General features: G+C 43.1%; 1 protein-coding gene across 2 annotated transcripts; it reads right to left on the reverse strand.

Annotated features, from left to right (window-relative positions):
• Positions 1–1,784: 1,784 nt before the first annotated feature.
• On the reverse strand, positions 1,785–21,021 carry ACOD1 (aconitate decarboxylase 1). Of its 2 annotated transcripts, XM_050949533.1 has the most exons (5): positions 12,914–12,999; positions 9,924–10,085; positions 8,461–8,550; positions 5,717–5,922; positions 1,785–4,164 (listed from the first exon to the last, which is right to left on the reverse strand). In XM_050949533.1, exons 1-5 carry the CDS (start codon positions 12,923–12,925, stop codon positions 3,213–3,215), a joined length of 1,422 nt encoding a protein of 473 aa, XP_050805490.1. In that variant the 5' UTR covers positions 12,926–12,999; the 3' UTR covers positions 1,785–3,212. The 2 variants fall into 2 exon arrangements, with proteins under 2 accessions (XP_050805490.1, XP_050805500.1); XM_050949543.1 differs by lacking the exons at positions 8,461–8,550; positions 12,914–12,999 and adding an exon at positions 20,751–21,021.
• Positions 21,022–21,771: the final 750 nt, after the last annotated feature.

Genomic DNA, 21,771 nt, shown 5'->3' on the forward strand with positions numbered 1-21,771 from the left:
TGCCATCTTGCCTAGTTTAGGCAGCTCCTGGCTTAGTGTGCTGGCTTTTAAGGCTTGTGTTCTAAGGTTCCCCTCTCGAGTCATTGTACAGGGAGCCCAGGTGCCCAGCTTGGGCTTTGTGGATCACCGTGGTGTTCCTGTGATTCTTTTTCTAGGTGCCTAAAAGGTGCCACAACACTCAGTGTTGAAATGCCTAAGTCCTTTTGTGGATCCAGGCTTATTTAACTAGTGATGTGCGCTGCCCTTTGTATGGTGCCCTGCAGAAGTCACTCATCTAGCTGAGCTGACTGTAGATACACTGAAGCTAGTCATTCTTTCAGTACAGTAAGTGATTAGATTCTAATTTGGTGGTAGCTATGCTGAAAGGCCTCTACTTAAACACAGGCTTTAATTCCAAAAGGCATAACATCGTGAGTAATCAGTGCAGGCTGGATATGAAAGTGGTTGAGGGGTGGAAGAGATCTGCCCCTATGAAGAAATAGCTCATATACAAATGTAAGCAGAGTCAGGGTGGGCTCTGCCCTGACATCTGGTTAATTGTGGGGAGTGTGGAAGGGAATTTCAGGTATTTGCATTGGCACACCCACCTCGCCTAGAGTGGTCCGCGGCAGCCTGGGATGGTTGTTTTGACAGCTCTGGGATTCCCAGTTTCTTTGTTGTTGGGGCAGGAGGAGTGGAGTTTTGTAGCCCTGGTTGTGTGGATGAGGAACTGTGGGACCGCTTTGTGACAGAGATGTCTCACCATCAGGTCGGTGGCGCTTGCTAGACAAGGGACATGGGCACCAACTCCCAGTGAATGGAGAGAGGTTGGGGATTGGTGTGTGTACCTGATGGTATGGGTGCCCTTTGAGGGCGTGGAACACCAATTACATATCCTTCTCTCTCCACTGTTGAAGAGCAGAGCTAATTTTGAATCCATTAGGAGTCCATCTAGATGCTGCTGAGCTGAATTCATGTTGGGCCAATGGTGCACTAGCACCTGGGCTCCCCTACCACAAACTGAAATCACTAAGAGCTGAAATCACTAAAAGAGCTAAGCTTACTGAGCTGAGATCACTGAGTGCTGTGTTAACTAGTGGGAGAGCCTGAAGACCTGTCGCTAAGCAGCTGGCAGAGCAGAGCAGTTTGCAGCACGTAGGAGCAGCCCACGGAACAGTGAGCGGAGTGGTTTGCGGGAGCGGCTCACGGGTTGGCTGGAGGAGCGGCATAGCTGGTGGAGTGGAATGGAGCTGGTTGCGGTGAAGGCTGCAGCAGAACTCCACGGAGAGACGGAGCAGTTGGCCCCTGGCCCATTTAAGGTGCCCCTTAACACCTTGTGTACCCCCCCCATTTCCACCCAGGCTGTGGGGGGAGGGGAGAGAAACTCTGCAGATAAACTTTTGAACCCTGGGGTGGCACTGACCAGAAACAGACTTTTGGGTTGTTGGACTTTAGGGTGATTGGACTTAAGACCCTAAGGGGGAAAGGACATTGCCAAATGTACTTGGATGTGGGTTTTTTGCTTATGGTTTGTGTTATAATTCTGTTTGTGGTGTTTCTCCAACATGATGCTGCATTGTTTCCCTCCTTTATTAAAAGGATTTTGCTACACTCGGACTCCGTGCTTGTGAGTGGGGAATTATCGCCTCCTAAAGGCGCCCGGGGGGGGGCTGGTATGTAATTGTCCCAGGTCACTGGGTGGGGGCTCGAGCCGGTTTTGCATTGTGTTATTGAAACGGAACCCCTGGATACTGAACCCGGCCCTTGTTGCTGCCAACTCAGAGGGGCAGAAGGGTTACACAAAATTGAAACATCACAGAAAATATTATATTTAGTAAAAGCATACAAATAGTTACAGCTTTTAAAAGTTGTATTACTACAGACATATTAACATCCACATCTTTTCAAGATGTAACAGTAAAGTGAAGAGCGTATCAAATATTCCTCCTAAACTAGGCTGATTTTAAAATGTAGATACCTAAATATGCAATCTAGACTCAAATGCTATTACAGGTGCCTAAATATGGCTCTAAATGCCTATTTTTAGATTCTCAAATATGCAAATTAGTCCCTTAAAGCGGAAAATAAATGGTGCACATGACTTCCACAGTAAAGCACAAGCTCCATTAAGCATACGAACCAAGATATTATCCATCAGCCTGCATTGTCACGATTACTGACTTAAAATATACATTTCTATACGGGAGAAAGACAAATCTGATTTGATAGACTTCAGTGTAAAATGTGCAAGGATGTATAGGTAGCAGTGTTGTTAATTTAAAAATATTTAAATCTTGATTGTGTCCTTTTAAAAGTGAAAACCCCCTCTAAAACTTTCCCGTTAAGTCCCTGTCAATGATGCAAGTCTTGTGTAATGACAAGGGAAGCATCCTAAGGATACATTCCTTAACAAGTCTGGTCAGCTACACTGTGGCTGGAGAAATGTGACTTGACTGATGTTAGGGAAAGTATAGAGAAAGCAACCTCAGAGTTACAAAGAGCCAGTGCCACATAACTACGAAACAAGAGTGTAATTTTCGGCTACAGTAAGAAACAGATTGTCAAGAGTGAGTCCTTATGTTTTTAGAGCAGCCAAATATGGAAACTAAAGGGGTATCTTATTGTTTACCTTTGATGTAATTGTCAACCTGGCTTATACAAGACCAGGTTTGATGGGGAAATTGTGATGTTTCTTGGAGAACACCAAGCAAAACAACTTTGGTGTTTTGGGGTTTTGTTTTTTTTTGCATAGATGGAATTTTTATATATTTGAGCTATAAATTGCTTATTCTCTACCTGACCTTCTGTCAACTGCTGCCTTCCCAGAAGCAGTGACTGCCCTATCCCTCCAAAATTCAGGTCTGCACTACCAAATCCTCTAATAGAAGCAAGATATTCAGAAAGAGGCTTTTGTTTCTGGCACCAGGATAGCAGAGAACTTGGTAGCAGGAATCCTACAGCAGCAGTGGTACTTTGTGGAGCCTGCAGACAACACTTTTCTACTAATGGTATAAGGATAATCAAGGGGGACACTGCTAGCACAGGATCTTCCTTCTGCCTGGGGCAAGACACAGCTACAGCAAAACACAATCTTTGTAACTAGAGCCACAATACTGGACTTAAAATGCTGCTTATGTTACAGGAGTGCAATATGATAGGAGTTCACTATTCCTGATTTGTTTTAAGCGCATAGAAGTAACTGAGGATATATGTCAATAAATGTCAATTATTTTTCAAGGTAAGCACATTTTTGAAAGTACTTTGGTTGACTGTGTCCCTTTTAGAAATGCACTTAACACAAAACAGTCTTCTACTTTTTCTAAATTATCCACAGTCTCTATAATGCCTTCTGTAGCTTCCACTGAGAGCACACTGGAAGCATTGGAGTGAAACTTTTTCTTCAGATCTTCTGTACTCAAGGGTTTCCTCCAATGTCCATAGAATGTATCACAGCGTTCACTAAACACCTTGCCATCCTGAAGAGTGACATTAACCTCACAATAAAGGTTATCAAAGCTAGGCTTGTTATCGGCAGGATGCTCTAGCTTGGTTTTGCTGAGCAGCTCCTTTAACTCTGGCCTAGAAATGTTCTGATCGCTGAATGACTGAATGGAGATACTGCCATCCAGCAGAGCAGTGCATGCAGCAAACTGGAAAGAATGCCGGGCTTCATGTTCAGAGTTAGGGAAAGGTCTGTTCACGTATCTAACATCTGGGACTTTGACAACAATTCTCTTAATTCTACTAAAGGGAACTGAGTCATCACTCTCCACAAGGTACTTCCTCAGGGAAGAGGCTGCATCTGCCACCCAGTGTGTTCCAAGATGAGCAGGAAAGCGCTTGATGGCCACATCTTGTTGATCCAAGAGCCAGGAATAAGATTGTAAAGTTGGCAGAAACCGGGGGTTATAGTCTGTATAAAAGGCACCCAACCCTGACTCCATGTCCAAGATCTGTTTGTTTCCTTGAAGGCCCAGTGACGTTAAGCAAGTTGCTTCCAGGCCATGCCTAGCTGCATTGCCAATGTGGAGGGGTTTGGTTTGTGTTGCTGCATTAGCCATTGGGGCACCTGCATAAGAAGCAGCAACAGCCAAAGCTGCTTTACATTTAAACTGATCAAGTGCTAACAATTTAGCAGTAGCTGCTGCACTCCCTATGGTACCAACCACAGATGGTGGATGAAACCTGAGAAAACAAAAAACAGCTCTTCATTACCAGATTTCAGAGGGAGAGACATGAATTTTAGGAAATGACTCCTAAGCACCTCACCCAACTCCTACTACCATCAGTAAGAGTTGGATCAGACCATAAATCAACATATATTTAAAAGCTCAGGGTCCAGTCCAGAAGTCTAACTCCAGAGAAGCTCTATTTTGCCTAGATGTTGAACGAAAATGCTGTGTATTATTATTAATGCAGAGGCAAAGCTCTTCAGAACCTTCAAACACTGTGGAAGGAGTACAGTTCTGTTGTGGGGTGGAAGAACACAAAGTCATTAGGGCAGACTTAATGGCTTTGGACTAGATTCACCAAGGTACTGAGGTAGCTAGCTGCCTCTTTAGGCATCTAACCAAAATTGAGGACCACTGGCATTCTCAAAAAAAACTCTGCTCAGATGCCAACTTACCTTGCAGGCATCTAAATTTCCACTGGCAGGCATGTGAAAAGCCAACTAAGTCCTGACACCACCAACAGCTAATTAGCTGCATGGAGCCTTAGTGCAAGCAGAAGCCCCAAGGGCCTGAAGCAGACTTCTCAAACCAGGTCTGTCCCCCCATACAATCTTGCCAATGGGGTCCAATTCTGTAGGCATTCTCAGAACACGCCTACAGGCTTGTATCTCTCACGAAAAAGTGTGTCCATCTATGTCCAGAATATCAATAGCCCAGTGCACAGGGCAACACCTAAGTACCTGCGTGAATGTGGCCCTTTGTGACTGCTTTATCATACACCACTAACTCTCCTACTCCATGTGTAGTGAGCAGCAAGAGAACTCTAAGGCTGTGGTAGCAACAGCAAAGCATACATCCTCATGGAAGGGAATTTTTTGTTCCTGAACTGCTTTGAGGCCATCTTCAGTCTATAGCATGTTTACTCTGGGATTATACTGAGCCCAAGGTTTGTCCTAGGGAGAGATGAATCCTCATTTGTGGGAGCAAGCGATGGTCTTCTGTTTGCATATTAAGACCTGATCAGATGCATTCCCATGTCCGATTAAAACTGACAGACTGAGATTTTTCCCTCTAGCATCGTTCTTTTTTCACTATTTTAAATCAATATAAAAGCTAATGCAGTCTTTTCAAATGTCACACTGACTGCACAGCAAATAGTGCCCCCACACTAAAAAGACAATGCCATTTATTGTGCTTCTAAAAGGCAAAAATTACAATAGAGTGTTTTTGTTTTGTTTTTAAAGATTGGCTTCAGTTCTTGTTTTTTGAATTTCTGGTTGGAACTGCATAGAAAATGAGATTAGCCATGCAACTTTCATGACTTTGAAACCTGAAGTGGAAAAGATGATAGTGACCAGTTGGCTCTAGCTATGAAATAAATTAGTTTATTAAGACTTTGACAAAAGTGTCACAAAAAGGCAGTTCGGGAGAGGTTTTTGATAGAGTAATTGGAGATTGGAAGTGAGCATTGTTTTCACCTCTTAATCTTAATTATATTAAAAAAATAAATACATACAGCATCTCCATTTAATCCAAATACTATATATCAAATATCCTTTACGTACCTTTTTGGAACATAGCTGGCTTCGTTGGAAAAGCACATCAATCTGCCTTGTACTTCAATCCCTACATTGAAAGCTAAGAGCAGGTCAAGGCCAGAGAATTTTTGCTTTTGAGGAAGGACTTCTGACAGAGCAAGCAGAGCAGGAAGCACAGCCCCAGATGGGTGTGTGGCTGGATGCCATGTATCATCAAAATCCATTGAGTGAACCTTGTGGGAAAGAGAGAGGCCTTGATTTGTAATCAGAGAGTCACTGTCTGCCTGACAAGATCAACTAATCCCAAATGAAAAGATTTTAACTAAATATAAATAAACATTGAAGAATTTAATTTTCTTTCAGGACAATTTATTTTTACTTATGCTTTCTTTTTATTGAGCTATGCACAAAAGTGATAATGAAAAATTAGAATATTATAATTATACTTTGTGGAGAAGGGGGCTTGATTTCACCAGCTTTAAAGCAATATAACTCTAAAGGTTTGTCTACTCTAGAAAGCTTTGCCGGTTTAAATATACAAGTATAATTTAAGCAGAAAAAAAAATCTTTGTGAAGGCATAGTTATAAATTACTTATACTGGCATAGCTTATTTTGGTTCAGGAAGTGAAATAAGCTATGTTGGTATAAGGATGGGATCCACATATACCAGTATGAGCTCTAGTGTGCAAGCAGTTATATCTATAAAAACTCACAACCCTAACTGACATAGCTATGCTGGTAAAATGTTTCTAGTGTAGGTCAGCCCTAAGTGACAACAGAAGTAGGCTTATGAATGCAGACATGTAATATAAATATTACATACCAAAATATTATTTCCGTTTCAAAACATTTGAAAGTTAGGAAACGTCAGATTTACAGTTGCCTGTGTAATCCTATTTCTGTCCCTTTGTGAGTTCATTCTGTGCACTGAAGGAGGCAGAGTTCTGGTAGGAGAATAGTATGTGACCATGCACTGGAAGACTGTATCATTTTTATGAACAAAGGCTAGAATTAAAATGGCATGGGCAACTGTAAATCTGGCATCTCCTAGCTCACAAATGCTTAGCTTTGCATTCAAACAATGTAGCTTTTTCTGTGTAATTGCTTAGGTTTTGGGAAAAGGAAAAGGTGAAAAAAAAAAAAAACCTGTTATGTGTAACTGTAGCAACCTCCCCAACTTGTATCATCAGTGGGATTTCAGCTCCTCACAACAGATTTCAACCACTTGAGCAACAGCTGGTACCAGGAGAAGGCTGTTATCCCAGAGTTAGGATGGGCCACTGGCCCCGTAGGGTCATGTGCTGCATCCATGAGGGCATTTGGGGCTGGGGAGGGTCCAGCACAGTCTGGCCTGGTTCCTCAACCCCACTCCAGCTGCCCTGGTAGCTCACAGGTGTTCCCAGGTACAGTTTGTGCTGTTGCTGCTGCTTGCATGAGTCCTGTACTTTAGAATGTTTGTGTTGTCAGTTGTTATTCTGGCAGGCTGCCAAAGTTTTCCCTCAGGAACTTCCACACATGGAAAGGATGTTTTTAATATTTTATATCTCAGCAAAACCTGGATGGAATTTAAGGGACAAAAGACACTTTTCTTGCTTGCGGGCTGTTACCTTGCCACATTCCAAAGGCCTGCTGCAGACAAAGGCTGTATTAGCCCATCTCAAGAAAGGTGGCAAGAATCTTTTATAATGGAATATGTCAGGCAGTCCAAATACAGGGGTCACTACCAATGCCCCCTATCATTATGGTAACACAGAGAGCCTGTCAGGTCCTTGTTGTGTTACATGCTGCACAAACAGAAGTAGACACTGTTCCTGCCCTGAAGAGTTTTGAGGTCAGCTATGAAAACATCTTGTCCTAATGGGAGCTGAAGGTTATGCCTTATGCTACTGGTAAAGCAATTTTCCTTTGATGTTCAGTGAGGTCCTATGTTTGACCTATGACCTTGATGAATGAAGGAATTATCATATATAGGATTTGGATGTTCTGAACGTATTAACTGTCAGACTTGAGTACTTTCTAGATCAGTAGGGGTGCTAAGTGTTATTTCAAAAATAATTTTTCCTCCATTTCAAATGAGAGGTCTGATTTGACTTATGACCTCATTGTCACACTAGTTTGGGCATTCCTAATATACCATTTCCCCAGACTGGCATCTTCACTAGCTTTGCATAATTCAAAATAGGTCTAATTCAAATCTGGTATAAGTAGAATGCCATTAACTTCAGACTGGGTCTGAATTTGGGCTAAATTTCTGAGGAGCCAATCATTACTTACCGATAAAATGAAGTATGTACAAAATATATATTTTTCTCAACGTGTGTGACTAAAGATTAGAATATTTTCTTGTATATATTTGTGCTTGCTATGATACTGTGTGTGTATATAATGTATTTCTATATTATTGCCTGCTATGTGTGAAATCTGGATCTCATTGAAATCAATGGGAGCTAGATTTTTTGTGTGTGACATGTAAGTACAGTGCCTAGCACAATGGGGTCCTCACCTTTGATTATGGCCCCTACATACTACCACAATACAAGTGTCATAAGATGGACACTGAAGTATCCTATTTCACCCTTAAAAATTGGTCCCTGGAATAAAGTTGAGGCACATTGGTAGGACAGTCTAGGGGAGTTTTACAGTGGCTGTAAATCTGGCATCAGCCACAAGGATGAAGTAAATTAACAAATGTAGTGAAAATAAATGTAAAATATCACTGCATATAGCATATAAAAGCAGATGTAGAATAGAGAAAGAAGATGTTTCTTACAGCTACTCCGTTCACAAAAGCGGCATACAGAGGAGGAAGTCTGAAATCCGAGTGACCCCAAACCGTGCTGGATGCATCTGAATGGTAGATCTGGGAGTAATTTGATATAAAATTACTGCAAAATACTGAACTCAAGCATAAGACAATACATTGTGCCTCACTTTTACTGTTTTCATTATTTACAAGGCAATTATCTTTACCAGCTGTTGAGATTAAATCCAGGGAATAATCAGAATAACCAAAGGGTGCAGAAACATAGGGCCAGATTTTGATCACAGTAACACTAGGGTACACGCAGAATAATTTCCTTGAAGATTAGAGGTTTTTTTGGTAATGGCGTTAGTTTTAGTAATGTAGTTAATCTGCATCCATACTGTTGTAACTAACATCAGAATCTGACCTTTTGGGACTGAATTTGCACCCTCCCATGGGAGAGAAAAGCCCCAAGAACATTGCCTCATTGTTACTCCACTACAGTGTTCAATCAGGAGATGTGGTGAGAAAGTTTGCTGTCCTGCAAACTAAACAGTGGGACCCACCCTTCTACCTTGTAGATCTCAAGGGATCAGCAGGAGGGCAGGGCCATCAGTATGTAAATTCTGTGCCTCCATAGTGTCTCTAGTCCTTGATATCTCCATCAAGCTCCACTGCCCACAACTCCCATGGTCTTTCCCCATCCCCTTGAAAGACATTCCCCCATGCAAAGAGTCTCTGGGAAAAATGAGAGACTCAGGCTTTTCCTTGCAATCTCTCCTGGATGCTGGGGTGAACAATGTGTGGCCTCCTGCTTCTGGACAACTTGCACCACCCTTGGCCCATCAAGTCCCTGTCCCTCCTCCTACATGGATCCCTGAACCACCAGAGAGACCTCCATGGGATTCAAGGAAAGGACAAAGTGCCAGAGAGGCAGCTAAGCGCCAGTCAGCTTGAAGGTCCTTTCTGCACACAAACTTCTGGAACATAATCCTAACCCACCATGGTCTTCTAAAATAAAATAGGTCCAAACCACCTCTCATTTATGCTAGGAAGTGAAGTGCAGTGTTTCCCTTGTGTAAGTGTAAGGAGATTGGAGGGGAACCAGAGCCAAAGTTTCTATACAGCAGAATATTATGTAATAGAAATGACTTTACCAATGTTGTGTATTTAATATTCCTGTATACTGTGCATTATAACATTTTAGAACAGTCTTCTTAATATTGTTTGTTTTGCTATCTCAGATGTGAGAGAAAGGACCTGGTAGGTTATCTAGTCTATGCTCTGCTTGCTGTGCAGGGATTTACCACATAGCATACTTTCTAGGGCTTTGTCCAGCATAAGTTTAAGTAACTCAAGCAATGGAACTTCTCTACCACCATCTAATAGAGCTCACCACTGGGAATTTTTCCTTAATATCTTTAATTTACTTTTTCCTCAATTTTCTTTTAGCCACAACTTTTCTATAATGTGAAGTTCAAGCATCTTACTTTACTGTATTGTATAACTTTGTGGAAGACCTCTGTGCTGGTACCCAGCAGCCCCACTCCCAGAGTATCCAGGATCATCCGTTTGCTTCTCTGAATGACTAGATCTGTCAGGTGACTCGCATTCAAACCATGGATAACATTAGCAAAATTTTCAGTGACAGTCTGGGGAAAAAAATAGAGGTCTTAATTTAAAAGAAAACATTAAACATCTCCAACATTTTATTTCTACTAAATTGTTTTGCTTTTATTCTTTCAAGTCTAAAATATGGCACTTTTAATGTTCTGGCTTTACTCACCAGTAATTTATATTGCCTCCATCACTGTGTAGATGACGGACTTACACAAATTACATAAAGTCAACCAAAGGTTTAAGTTAGCTGAGCTTTGATTCACTTCCCCTCTTTTCCAGTGAGCATATGGGAATGTGTTTATTTCTCTTTCTCCATCTCCTTCCAACACCCACTCTTGCTTCCTTCTTTCGCTCATTGTCAAACTTCAGTGTATGTTTGCAGTGTTGTTGTAGGCATGCATGTCCCAGGATAATAGAGACAAAGTTGGAGGAGGTAATATCTTTTATTAGATCAGCTTCTGTTTGTGAAAGTTTTGCAGAGCTCTGTGGAGCTCAAACGCTCATCTCTTCCACCAACAGAAGTTGGCCAAATAAAAGATATTACTTCATCCGCCTTGTCCCTTTCAAATCCTTTAGTTAGTTATTTTTATTAGGTGATGGGTTTTATTGTGAGGAAGTTATGGAGAAGAAATAGAAACGTAATCCTTGAGGAGATGAGGCCCCTGCTTTCATTCTCAGTGCGCCATAGTCGTTAAGAGAACCAGTTGTGATGGCCACAGTGATTCATGCAAAGTCTGGATCTGTCAAACTAGAACATAGTTGCTTGGCTAGCTTTAGATGGAAGAATTTTCTAGTAGTTGTTGGTCTTTGTACATCTAAGAACAGAGAGTCTGTAAGCCTGTGTGCCATCTTTAGGGCAGACCTTTCAGTTGAGGGTGAGATTATGATGTTGGCTGGTTCCCCCCCTGCCACCATCCCAGAAATTGGTTCAGTTCTCCCCTGTGCCCAAGCAAAGCTCAAGTGCAGGACAAACTGTCAGGGACTGACAGGGATCTGATGTCAGCATCCTGATTTTGCTCTGTCCTACCTTGGCATAACTTTAGGCTGCAGGGGGAGTAACTTTAACAGAGAATCAGGTGCAACAGTACCTCACTCCAGCATATCTCCTCACCTGACCCCTTTGACCTACACCTTACCTGCCCTCAGCCAACAACACCTGTCCTGCCCACAACATGGCCCCTCCTCCATTTATGCCAGACAATGCAGCTTTGGTGGAGGAAGTGTCATTAGTGGGTGGTGGACCCTGTGCAGGAGACAGCAAAGCCCCCTCTGCCTGCTTTATACCAGCTGGAGGTTCTCCCTACACCTAGTGAATTCTCCAGAGGGTTTCTCTGGGGTGTCTAAGTTCACTTTGCACTGCATAAGCAGAGTGGAGCTTCCAGTCCATCATCTCTATCTTGCCCAGGTTTAATTTGAGTCTTAATTCAGGTGTTAATCTGGTTCTAGCACTGGGAGAGGTAGGAGTTGTTTGCATTTCCTTCAACATCCCAAGCAGAGATTGGCTTAATCCAGTTATTGTTGGGACTGAAATCAGTGACACTTCACAATCTCCCCCCAGTGTTAACTTGAATTGGGGTGAGGATAGAACCTTGCGTGATTCAAGAGGTCTTGGCATGGAGGTGCAGCTGCCATCAAGAGCCACTTGATCAAAAGCATCTCAATGCTATTTCAGTACTTCAGACAGACATTCTCACATTACGATGTACACTTTTCATAGCAGGATCAATAGTTCTGAAAAAATGCACTTTATCGGAGGGACAGATACTCTTCATAGTTCTTCTTATACCCAGCTGCTTACACTGCCACAGATAGAGTGCAATGGAAGCTAGTGCACACATGGCCACCTGAATTAGAATTTACAATGCTGGCTGCAGTATAGACAGACCCTAAGTCACTCGGACATTGTAATGCTGAGCAGAGCAACATCTCAATACCTTTAAAAATCTGGGCCTTAGTCTCTGTGCTTCAGTTCCCCATCTGTAAGTTGGGATGAACAGCACTTCCTTACCTCACAAGGGTGTTGTGACGATAAATGCATTAAAGACAGTGAGGTGCTCAGATACTCTGGCAACAGGAGCTATAACTACCAGATAGATGTGAAACTAGTTTGGTGGCATCAGTCCAGATCTTGGAGGCCAGTTGTCTGTATCACAGGAACCATCATGACAGTTGGTAGGAACTGAGCCCCTGTTGGTCGGTCTTAGTAGAAAAGGCCAGTGATAAAATGCACAGACACTTTTCAACCCTTGAGGTGTTCTTTCCAGAAAAGGAATGATATTGTGAGGGTGTTGTGGATGGGCTTCCATTGCTACTGTCTGTGGTGACCTGATGTTTTGAGAATAAATAGCATACTTCATTCGCTGGGGCTGGTACCTTCCCCAACCTGGTATCTTCCCCAAGAGTTATGGTCACTAAAAATACTTTTAAAAGGAAAGGTGAAATATAATGCTGCAAAAAATAGTTCTGATTTGAGTTCCTTGTTTTCCAAGATGGGTCTAATTCACAGCACAATGATTAAATCATTCAGTTGAGCAGAATTCCCCAATACACCAACAAAGCAAAATCCCCCAACAGCCGCAGCTCCCTGATTACTCCTCTTACCCATGGTCTTTTCAGAAATCCAGGTCTTGGAATAACAGGATTCACTCTGGCTAATATATTGATGGAACAAAGACGGAGAAAATCACAAAGATTTGATACACAAGTGTATTCCATCTTTTCTTTTCTTTGTTAAAGAACATAAGAACCCAAAAGCAGATGAACTACAGGCCCCACAACAGCCTACTGAAGAATGTACAGTAAAGATACAAAAGGTTAAAATGAAGACACAGACTTAAAATGCAGAAAAACAAAGCAATACCTTTGCCCACATGTTGCAATGGATGACAACTAGTCCCTGGAGTGAAGCTATCAAAGGAATGGCAATGGGAAAGCTAGTAGGAAGCTCTCTCTCTATATAAGCAGCTCTGGGCTTCTGTACTTGTCACTATGACCCAGCCACTTCCTTCTCTACCCAGAAATTCCCCCCTTTCATAACCTCCAGCCTTCCTTGACTAACTTCCTCCACACTATAAATTGCTGAGACTCCTGGTTACAGCACTGTGTGGGGCAAGTTCATTCTTCATGTGCAAATTGGCATATGTTACATTGTTATATGGGCATAAGAGTATAAATTGTGGTAATTTACGCTTGGAGCCCATGGCAGATGTCAGTTAATGTGTGTCGGCCTTATCCTGATCTCACTTCCACCAGCATAAATCATGAGTAACAACTTGAAAGTAGTGCAGTTACATTACTGTCAAACATGTGAGAGGAGAATCAGGTCCTGTGTGTGGTACAGTCATAACTTACATAATCTTGCAATGTTTTGTCCTGCTATATTCCTCTGTCTTTGTACTTTTTGTAACTTGGTACTGTGAGCTTTGTGCAATTAGAAGCTCAACCAGAATGTTGGATTAAGACAGCTGTTTGCATTTAAACTACCCTTTTGCAGATTGAGTCATCACAGTGAGTGCAGTGGGGATGGGTATTACTCCCTTGCACCCAAGTGGGCTGCTGCACCCCAGACAAGGATTCCTCTCCCCAAGTAAGGGCAGGCATTGTTCATTCCATAGATTCATAGAGGTATAGGATTGGAAGGGACCTCAGTAGGTCCTCTAGTCCAGTCCCCTGCATTTAAGGCATTTAAGTATTAACTAGACCATTCCTGACATCACCCCTTTCATAGGTTCAACCTGGGTAAGGATCTCCAAGTTTCTACAGGAGTCCTGCTAATCAAGGCTGTTCAGAAGATGGCTTGAATAAAGGCATCTCTTGGCTGCCCTGGCCAAACCAACCAGTCTTGCTGACTTTCTAGGCTGCACTGACTGGTTCAATACCAGTGAAAGAGGATGGCTGCTGGCACCTTGTCCTCCTGCAAATCTTGTCCAGTGGCTTCCAGCCATTAGGGATCCACCACTTGACTGCAACATTTATTTACTGCAGTATTCATTATAATGTCTGTGTGTGGCATTTATTTACTGCAGTATTCGTTATAATGTCCAGTGTTATTACACTTTATGAAGCAGAAGTTTTCAGACCATCCTTTCTTCAAGTGGAGTCAGAAAATCTGAACCACAGTGGAATACAATTTGTTTTATATGGGGTACTTGATATGATGTGGCATTGCAAGTTAAAAAGGTTTTATAAAGTAATTAAGGTGAACACCCCAGGACACTTTTTATTACATTACAAATGTATAATGCTGAGCTATAATGGTATTATAAATTACTAGAAATCATTAAAAAAGCAACAATACTGAATGGTGACACTTAATTGAAACAAATATGGTTACAAATAATTTCTGAACAAAACGAAGACCAGACTCTTTCATAAACAAAACCCTTATTTCTACTAATTAAAAGTATAGGAAATTTAAAGTGAAGTCTTGACTGATATATATATGAACCATTGCTGGGCTCATTCATGTAGGACTGATGAATATATTTGTGATGGTCCATGCCCCTAGGGTCAGGGCAGCATGGCATAACAGCCAGAGTCTGTAAAGCAGCCCTTTGGTGCAGGCAGTGTGGCCTGGTGGCCAGAGTCTATAAAGTTGGGGTGTCCACCAAGTGGTGTGGTGGCCCTGATAGGGGGGCCCAGACCCACCCAGCTCCTCTGGGCCCCAACCTAGGACCCTAACAGTGGCATAACAACTTGCCACTGTCTCAGCAGGGGGTCCTACTGAAATACACTGAGTTTTCCCAGGTGGGAGGTGTAGTAAGAGGAGGCCCTAAGATATAAACCTTGGTATCAGAGGCCTAGTATGAGGCCTAAGGCCTGAACTAAAGTAATGGTCAAGACTTTGCTAACATAAAGCAAAGTGAAGCTGTGAGCCAGAGGCAGGCCCTGCTCACAGAAGCTGGCAAGGAAAGGGCTGATGCTGCAAGAAGATACATACCTAAAAGGTACTGAACACTAGATATCAGAACATTCACATACTTGTACATTCCACACAGATAATAAGGAACAGACTAACCCATCCCAATGATGGGGGCAAAAGGGTAATATGATGGATAGAGTTGTTTTGTTCCAACCAGCATGTACAAGGTGAGAGGCGGCACCTTACTTCGTAGTGGGGTTGCACCTCAAATACGTCAGGAGTGATGTGTAACTTGTTTGTACCTGTGTATAAGAATGCATCCTTGGGGCGGTGTCTTTGTCCGGCCGAGGGAGCAGTGGAAAGTCCCACCACTGACTGAGCCAAGTCCATTGCCAAGAGGCACTTTCTCGTAGTATGCCCTGAGTTGGACTAAGAAATCCACAGGGAACTGCAGTTGTGTCCATAAGGCAATAAACCTGGCCGACGTGCCTTCATACCTTACTAGACTCTGTGGTCATTGGGGGTTCTCTTCGGGTCTGCTGCATCAGCTATCTGCGCAGAGCTGGGGCAGCACACAGAGGGAACACACGCATGCAGCCGAGTGATACCAACAAGGAGAGAGCGGAGCACCACACCGGTAGCATCTGACAACATTTCTAACAGGAGGTACCACTCCATCACCCTCCCTGGGCCACTTCTTACCAGAGTCTGCGTTAGGGTCTCCCATGAGATGTTGAGTTTTCTGTGGTCAGCAGGGCCGGTCGCCTCTGATGGCTCCTCCAGTCACCAGGGTGAAGGTGGCCCCACAGCAGCTCTTATTCCCAGTGCAGTCAAGGGATGTGGCTGATCCTCCACAGGCACTTCCCAGACAAGTCCTTCCCCTGAGGCCTCCAGCTCAGAATGAGCTGGGCTCCCTCCTTTTATACTGCTAGAGCATTTGGAGCATGCCCAGTCTCGCCAGGGAGGTGGGACTTCCACTGTCAATAATATGGGCTTAACCCTGTCTGGGCCAGTGCGGAGTAAGCAGACCCCATCACAATATTCTTAGAAAAGTGTAGCAAGTTTTGCTTGGAGTCCTAACTTATGCATCATGTGCAAGGTCAGTTGAAAATCTGGGACTGCTTTTTTCTAAGTAACAGCAGTGTGTTTGATGAAGGAATATAGTTTGTTAGTATTTTTTTTAGGGCTCCAAACGATTAAAAAATTAATCGCAATTAATCACAGTTTTAATTACACCATTAAAAATATTTTCACTGTAAAAAAATGTAAACAAAATATAGTGCAATCTACAAGTCGAAGCATGAAGGGGCATATGAATGTTTAGCATATCTGGCATGTAAATACCTTGCAACGCTGGCTACAACAGTGCCATGCGAACGCCTATCCTCACTTTCAGGTGACAATGTAAATAAGAAGCAGGCCGCATTATCTCCTGTAAATGTAAACAAACTTGTTTGTCTTAGCAATTGGCGGAACAAAAAGTAGGACTGAGTGGACTTGTAGGCTCTGAAGTTTTACACTGTTTTGTTTTTCAGTGCAGTTATATATATAAAAAAATTCTACATTTGTATGTTGCACTTTCATGATAAAGAAATTGCATTACAGTACTTGTATTAGGTGAATTGAAAATACTCTCTCTTTTGTTTATCTTTATTACAGTGTTTATTACATTATTTTTGTAATAAATAATATAAAGTGAGCACTGTTCACTTTTTGTTCTGTATTGCAATTGTAATCAATGTATTTGAAAATGTAGAAAACATCTAAAATATTTATAATACATTTTAATTGATATTCTAGTACTGTTTAACAGTGCGATAAAAACTGATGAATTGTGATTAATTTTTTAATTGAGTTAATTTGTTTTCTGTTAATTGTTTGAGATAACTGTGATTGACAGCCTTTTTTCCTCTCCTATACAAAGAACAACATGACTTTCTTTTGACTAAAAGGGAAACAACAAAACAAAAGAATGAATACATGTAAAGTCACAACAGTGTATGTCCCCTCTGTAATGCAGTGCATCACTTCTGCCCTATAAAATGACAGCTGCCTCTGTAGACTAAATAAAAGCCAGAACAATTATCAGCTAAACACACCAGAGTACACCTCAGTCATCCATACCGTCCCATGGGCAGCGGCAGCTCCAGGCACCAGTGCTCCAAGCGTGTGCCTGGGGCGGCAAACTGCAGGGGGTGCTCTGCTGGTCCCTGTGAGGGCGGCATTCAGGCTGCCTTTGGCAGCCTGCCTGTGGGAGGTCCGCCAGTCCCGTGGATTCGGTGGTAATTCGGTGGTGGGTACGCCGAATCCACGGGACCGGCAGACCTCCCGCAGGTGCGCCGCCAAATCCGCAGGACCAGGGACCTCCTGCAGGCGCGCCGCCAAAGGCAGCCTGCCTGCCATGCTTGGGGTGGCAAAAAAGCTAAAGCCACCCCTGCCCATGGGCCACTGAATGTGATGAGGAGTCCTTACAATCCTAACATTGTACCTTGCAAATCACATCACCCTACTTCATCTAACTGGACCAGTCTCATTTTCAAAAATTAACAAAAATTATCAAGCCGAATAGTAACAAAGAAATTCTGTCAGCTATTCATGGTGGCAGAAGACTGAAAAAGGGGGTGTTATGAGGATTAAATTAACACAATCCACACTTTTCTTCCTCTTTCAATTCCCACTTTCCTGCCAGGAATATCCAATAAAATGTAAGAGCTTGAATTAAATAAAAAGGTCATTAACCTTAAATGTGTGTCGTTCTTTTCCTTTTGGCATTTTTAATCCCCATGCTCTTATCTCATTTTCATTCTTTCCATCTGGGATAGAGTCTGATCTAAGTGAAATTCTAGCTTCCACTATGGCCCCTTTCTGGCCCTGTGCCAGCACAAAGGGTGTTGACTAACAATAAAAGCCTCACAGCCACATGCGGGAGAATTTCCCCAGTGCAGTCACTGGGCAGTTCTCCTCATGACTCCAGTGCAAGGGCATGCCATGGTCATGAAGGGAATTCTTCATACTGAACTCGGATGACTAGTCCATAGGAAGCCCTGGGCAGGAGAAGACCATAAAGTAGAGCAACTCCTGACTGTTCTCATTTATGCTAGGGAAGTGGTGTGCAAACTTTTCCAGTCATGTCCCCCATTATCATTGATACAATTTGTCATGCCCATCCCCTCTGGGACTGGGATCCCACAGGACCTGCTGCCAAAATAGTGGGAGTAGGGTAAAAATTTCAACAACGTGGGACCGGGTATTGCGGGGCAGGATGGGAGCAGGATTAAAAAAATATGATCCTCCCATACTGCAAACAACACGAATGCCCTGGCCAGCAGCCACTGTTCTCCAGCTGCCCAGCTCTGAAGGCAGTAGTGCCGAAGTAAGGGTGGCAAGGGGCACTAGTAAGTGCTGTGAAACATACAAATATCAATTTTGTTTTTTAAAAGGGACAAGGTCTGATATTTCTTCATGGCCTCCCCCCCTCAAGAAACCCTTGCCCCCACGCCCCCTGAGGGCATGCCCCCATTTGTTCACAGCTGTGCTAGGGAACAAAGCCCCAAACTGGGATGGTGTAAGAGTGTCAGCCACCATTGCCCCACTTCCCGGTGATCTGCATCTTCTGTGCGGTGTCTCTAGGCAGCACAGCACAGAATCCCAGCCTGTGGGTGTATACTAAGTGTAACTCTATAGACTCTCAGAATGATTTTACAAAGGAAGGTAAGTATCATAATCTGCAGCCTATAAAGCAATATTACTGCACAATACTTTCAAACATCTGTCATTTCAGGCAAAGGGTGAAATTTTTCCCTGTGCAGAGGCTTGTACAAGGCCTATACACCACTTAAGCTCTCGAAATAGGGTTTAAATGGGACTTAAGTGGAGCATAAGCCTTGTGCTAGCCCTCTGGCACAGGGTAAACTTTTTCACTGGTCTCCAGTCACACTGATTTCTGATATAACTTACCTTCCTTCTGTAAGATCACTGGTAGGATACATTGTTGAACACTTTGAAAATAATGACTTCAGTGGAGTTATACCAGGAACAGATTTAGCCATTTATGTGAAATTAAGTGGCACTGTGCTATACAAAAGTAAATTACTTGCAGACTGACAAAGGCAATCTGACATAAAGGAAACAGTTCTGAGTTTTGATTGAAAATTGCTAACAAGTGAACAAACAAGTGATTTAAACTGCACTAGTTTAATTTCAGCTTTCAACAGCTATACATGAGTCACATGCTAATTATAGACTAGGGATCTGCAACTTTTGGCATGCAGCCCATCAGGCCGCGGTATGCCATTCCAGGCCAATGGAGGCTGCGAGAAGCGTCATGAGCCAAGGGATGTGCTGGCCTCTGCTTCCCACAAACAAACCAAACATCCTAGCCCTGTTACCTGGGGTTCTTTCAACCCAAAGCTCTTGATAACTTTTACTCTGTGCGAGGAGGTGTCAGGAAATAAATCAGGGGAGACACGACCGTCCGACCGATAGATGGCTGGCACAAACAGGACAACACAAGAGTTCTTTCACTTAAAGCTAAACTTTACTAGTCTCAAGCACTTACACACATCCGCAACAAGTTAGTAAAACACCCCCAACCCTTGATAATTACCAAAGCTGAGTGTGGCTTTAGAGTGACACAACAACCGCCCATCTGCCACTGGGGAACAGAAGATGCATCCAGAGGGAGAGACCAGACCTGAAGAGTCCCCAAATGTGTCCCCTTATTTATACATTAGTAATAGAATGACATGTCCCTTAAAGAAACCTTATTAAGTAAGCAGTTTCAATGATCAAGCAAGAGGCTCCTTCTGATTATTCAATAATCAGATGTGAGTTTTTCCAGAACTTGCAGCCTTGAGACCTCAACAGACATTCCTGGGGCGTATCCTACTCTTTTAAAACGCATGTATCAGCAACTTCAACACAATTCTTATCAGAAAGGACGCGGGGTCAAGCTGCCCTTTTGGTGACACCCAAACACCCTCTCCCCTCCTGCCTTGGTCAAGCTGAGATTGCTGAATGGCCAATTTACAGCTTGCTGACTAGGCCATCTTTAACAATAAGCCATAGTGGTTCAAGCACTTAGCTGGTTTGCCAAAGTCTCCCCGTACAGCCCGAGATTGGATTCCCCTGACGGAGTGTGTGCGAAAAGTTGCCGATCCCTGTTATAGACAGAGACTTTGGGCTGCCCATGTCCCATAGTTGCTTGTCTCCTACTGACATATATTTTTCTTAAGCTACTTACTCTTCATTTTACCACTGCTGACTTAGGGCTGAACAATGCTAACAGTTACAAAATGTACAGTCAGTGGGAATTGCATGTAGATAATAGAGGGCAGAATCTGGCCCCTGAATCTTATGCTGTAACAGGGTCCTCTGCCCACCCCTCTTCCTGGGGCCCACTGTCTGCCCCAATAAAGCACAGAGAGGCTTCTCCTTCTGCAGCACCTGTGGCTTTATTTACACCATGTTCTCCCACCACCAGTGATATACTATATACAGCTTGCAGGCCTGACAATCTCCTCTCCTACACAGAGTCTACCCTCAGCCTGGAGACTGACCTTCCCCTGGTCATTCCCCCTTCTTCTGGCTGCCAGCCAGCCTTTATAGCCCTTCAACCCCTCAAGCCCACAGGTGCAGCCAGTTCTAAAGGCCAGGCACCAGATTTCTGCCCAGCCCCAATCTCTTTCCCCTGATTAGGTGCCCTTGCACCAGCACCCTTATTTTACACAAGTCAATTTTGCTTTGCCCCAGGACACCTACCTATAGGGTGACCAGATGATAACTCCAAAATATTGGAATCGCTGCAGGGCGAGTGCCTTTTAATTGTTACACTCACCTGGCATGTCAGTGTCTTGGATAGCATTTGGTGGCAGGTCCTTCAGTTGCTGATGGTCTTCAGTGGCATTTTGGCAGCAGCTAATAAATCTTGCTGCCAAAGAAAGAAGTACTCACTGCTTTGTGAGGACATTTTAGCCATGGTGTAGGGGTAGGAATGTTGCCACGCTTAGGCCTTCTCCTCCTGTACAGTCTCTGTGAATGATCTAAAATAGTTGTATTAGTCTATAGTTAACAAACTTACAGCTATAAATCCTTGGATTCTTTAATTCATATCACAGACAGGCCTTCCATTTTCACAGTAGTACAAGGAGAAACTGCTGAGTTAGCCTACTCAAGCAGACAACCGCAGAAGGGAATAGCAAAAGAGGCACCCCCACTGATTACACCACAAAGGACCACCTGACGTTTAACTTTTGAAATCATGTAAAATGCTGAAGGGAAAATTCCTCTGCTTGTAGCTCTGTTACTCACTCAGTTGCGAAACTGAAGATAACTGAAACAAAATCTACAAGTTATTTGCAAAATCTGAATTTCCCATTTCCAACTTCTTCAAAACAAATATCAGAATCACCAGGCCCTATACCAGTAAGTGTTTACTGAGGTCAGTGCAATAAATCCAGGACATGTTCTTCTCCTTCCTCTTTAGAAATAGCACATATGTATAAAGAGGTAATCTTTCAAAAAGGATTTAAATTTACAACTAGCACTAACTATGAGATAGCGAGTGCTAATTTACAGATGGGAACTAGATGTGGCTGTAACATTCTGTGCATAGCATCTTGCCCAAAGGGGACTGAGCAATAATCTCAGCAGATTTAAGACGGTATCATGAACTGGATACCTGGTTCTCACTTAGGAATAGAGGAGTGTTTGAGGTGAGCCAAAGAGTGCATTGTTGGACTAACAAGAGAACCCATTTAATGCTGTTTATGGAACAGTATGACTTGCCTTGAGAGAACAATGACTGATAACAAAAGGTGACACCACAATTCCATGAAATTCCAACCCAACCCTGTGAA

This window comes from Gopherus flavomarginatus, chromosome 1 (genome assembly GCF_025201925.1).
Source record: "Gopherus flavomarginatus isolate rGopFla2 chromosome 1, rGopFla2.mat.asm, whole genome shotgun sequence".
Taxonomy (NCBI): Eukaryota; Metazoa; Chordata; order Testudines; family Testudinidae; genus Gopherus; species Gopherus flavomarginatus.

What these genes read in the sequence shown, in the direction of transcription:
- ACOD1 (XM_050949533.1), bottom strand. An exon ending in AAGTTATACAATACAGTAAA is followed by an intron (nt 8,551 to 9,923) that starts GTAAGATGCTTG and finishes AATTACTCCCAG; the next exon opens with ATCTACCATTCAGATGCATC. An exon ending in CTTTTGTGAACGGAGTAGCT is followed by an intron (nt 5,923 to 8,460) that starts GTAAGAAACATC and finishes CTTTCCCACAAG; the next exon opens with GTTCACTCAATGGATTTTGA.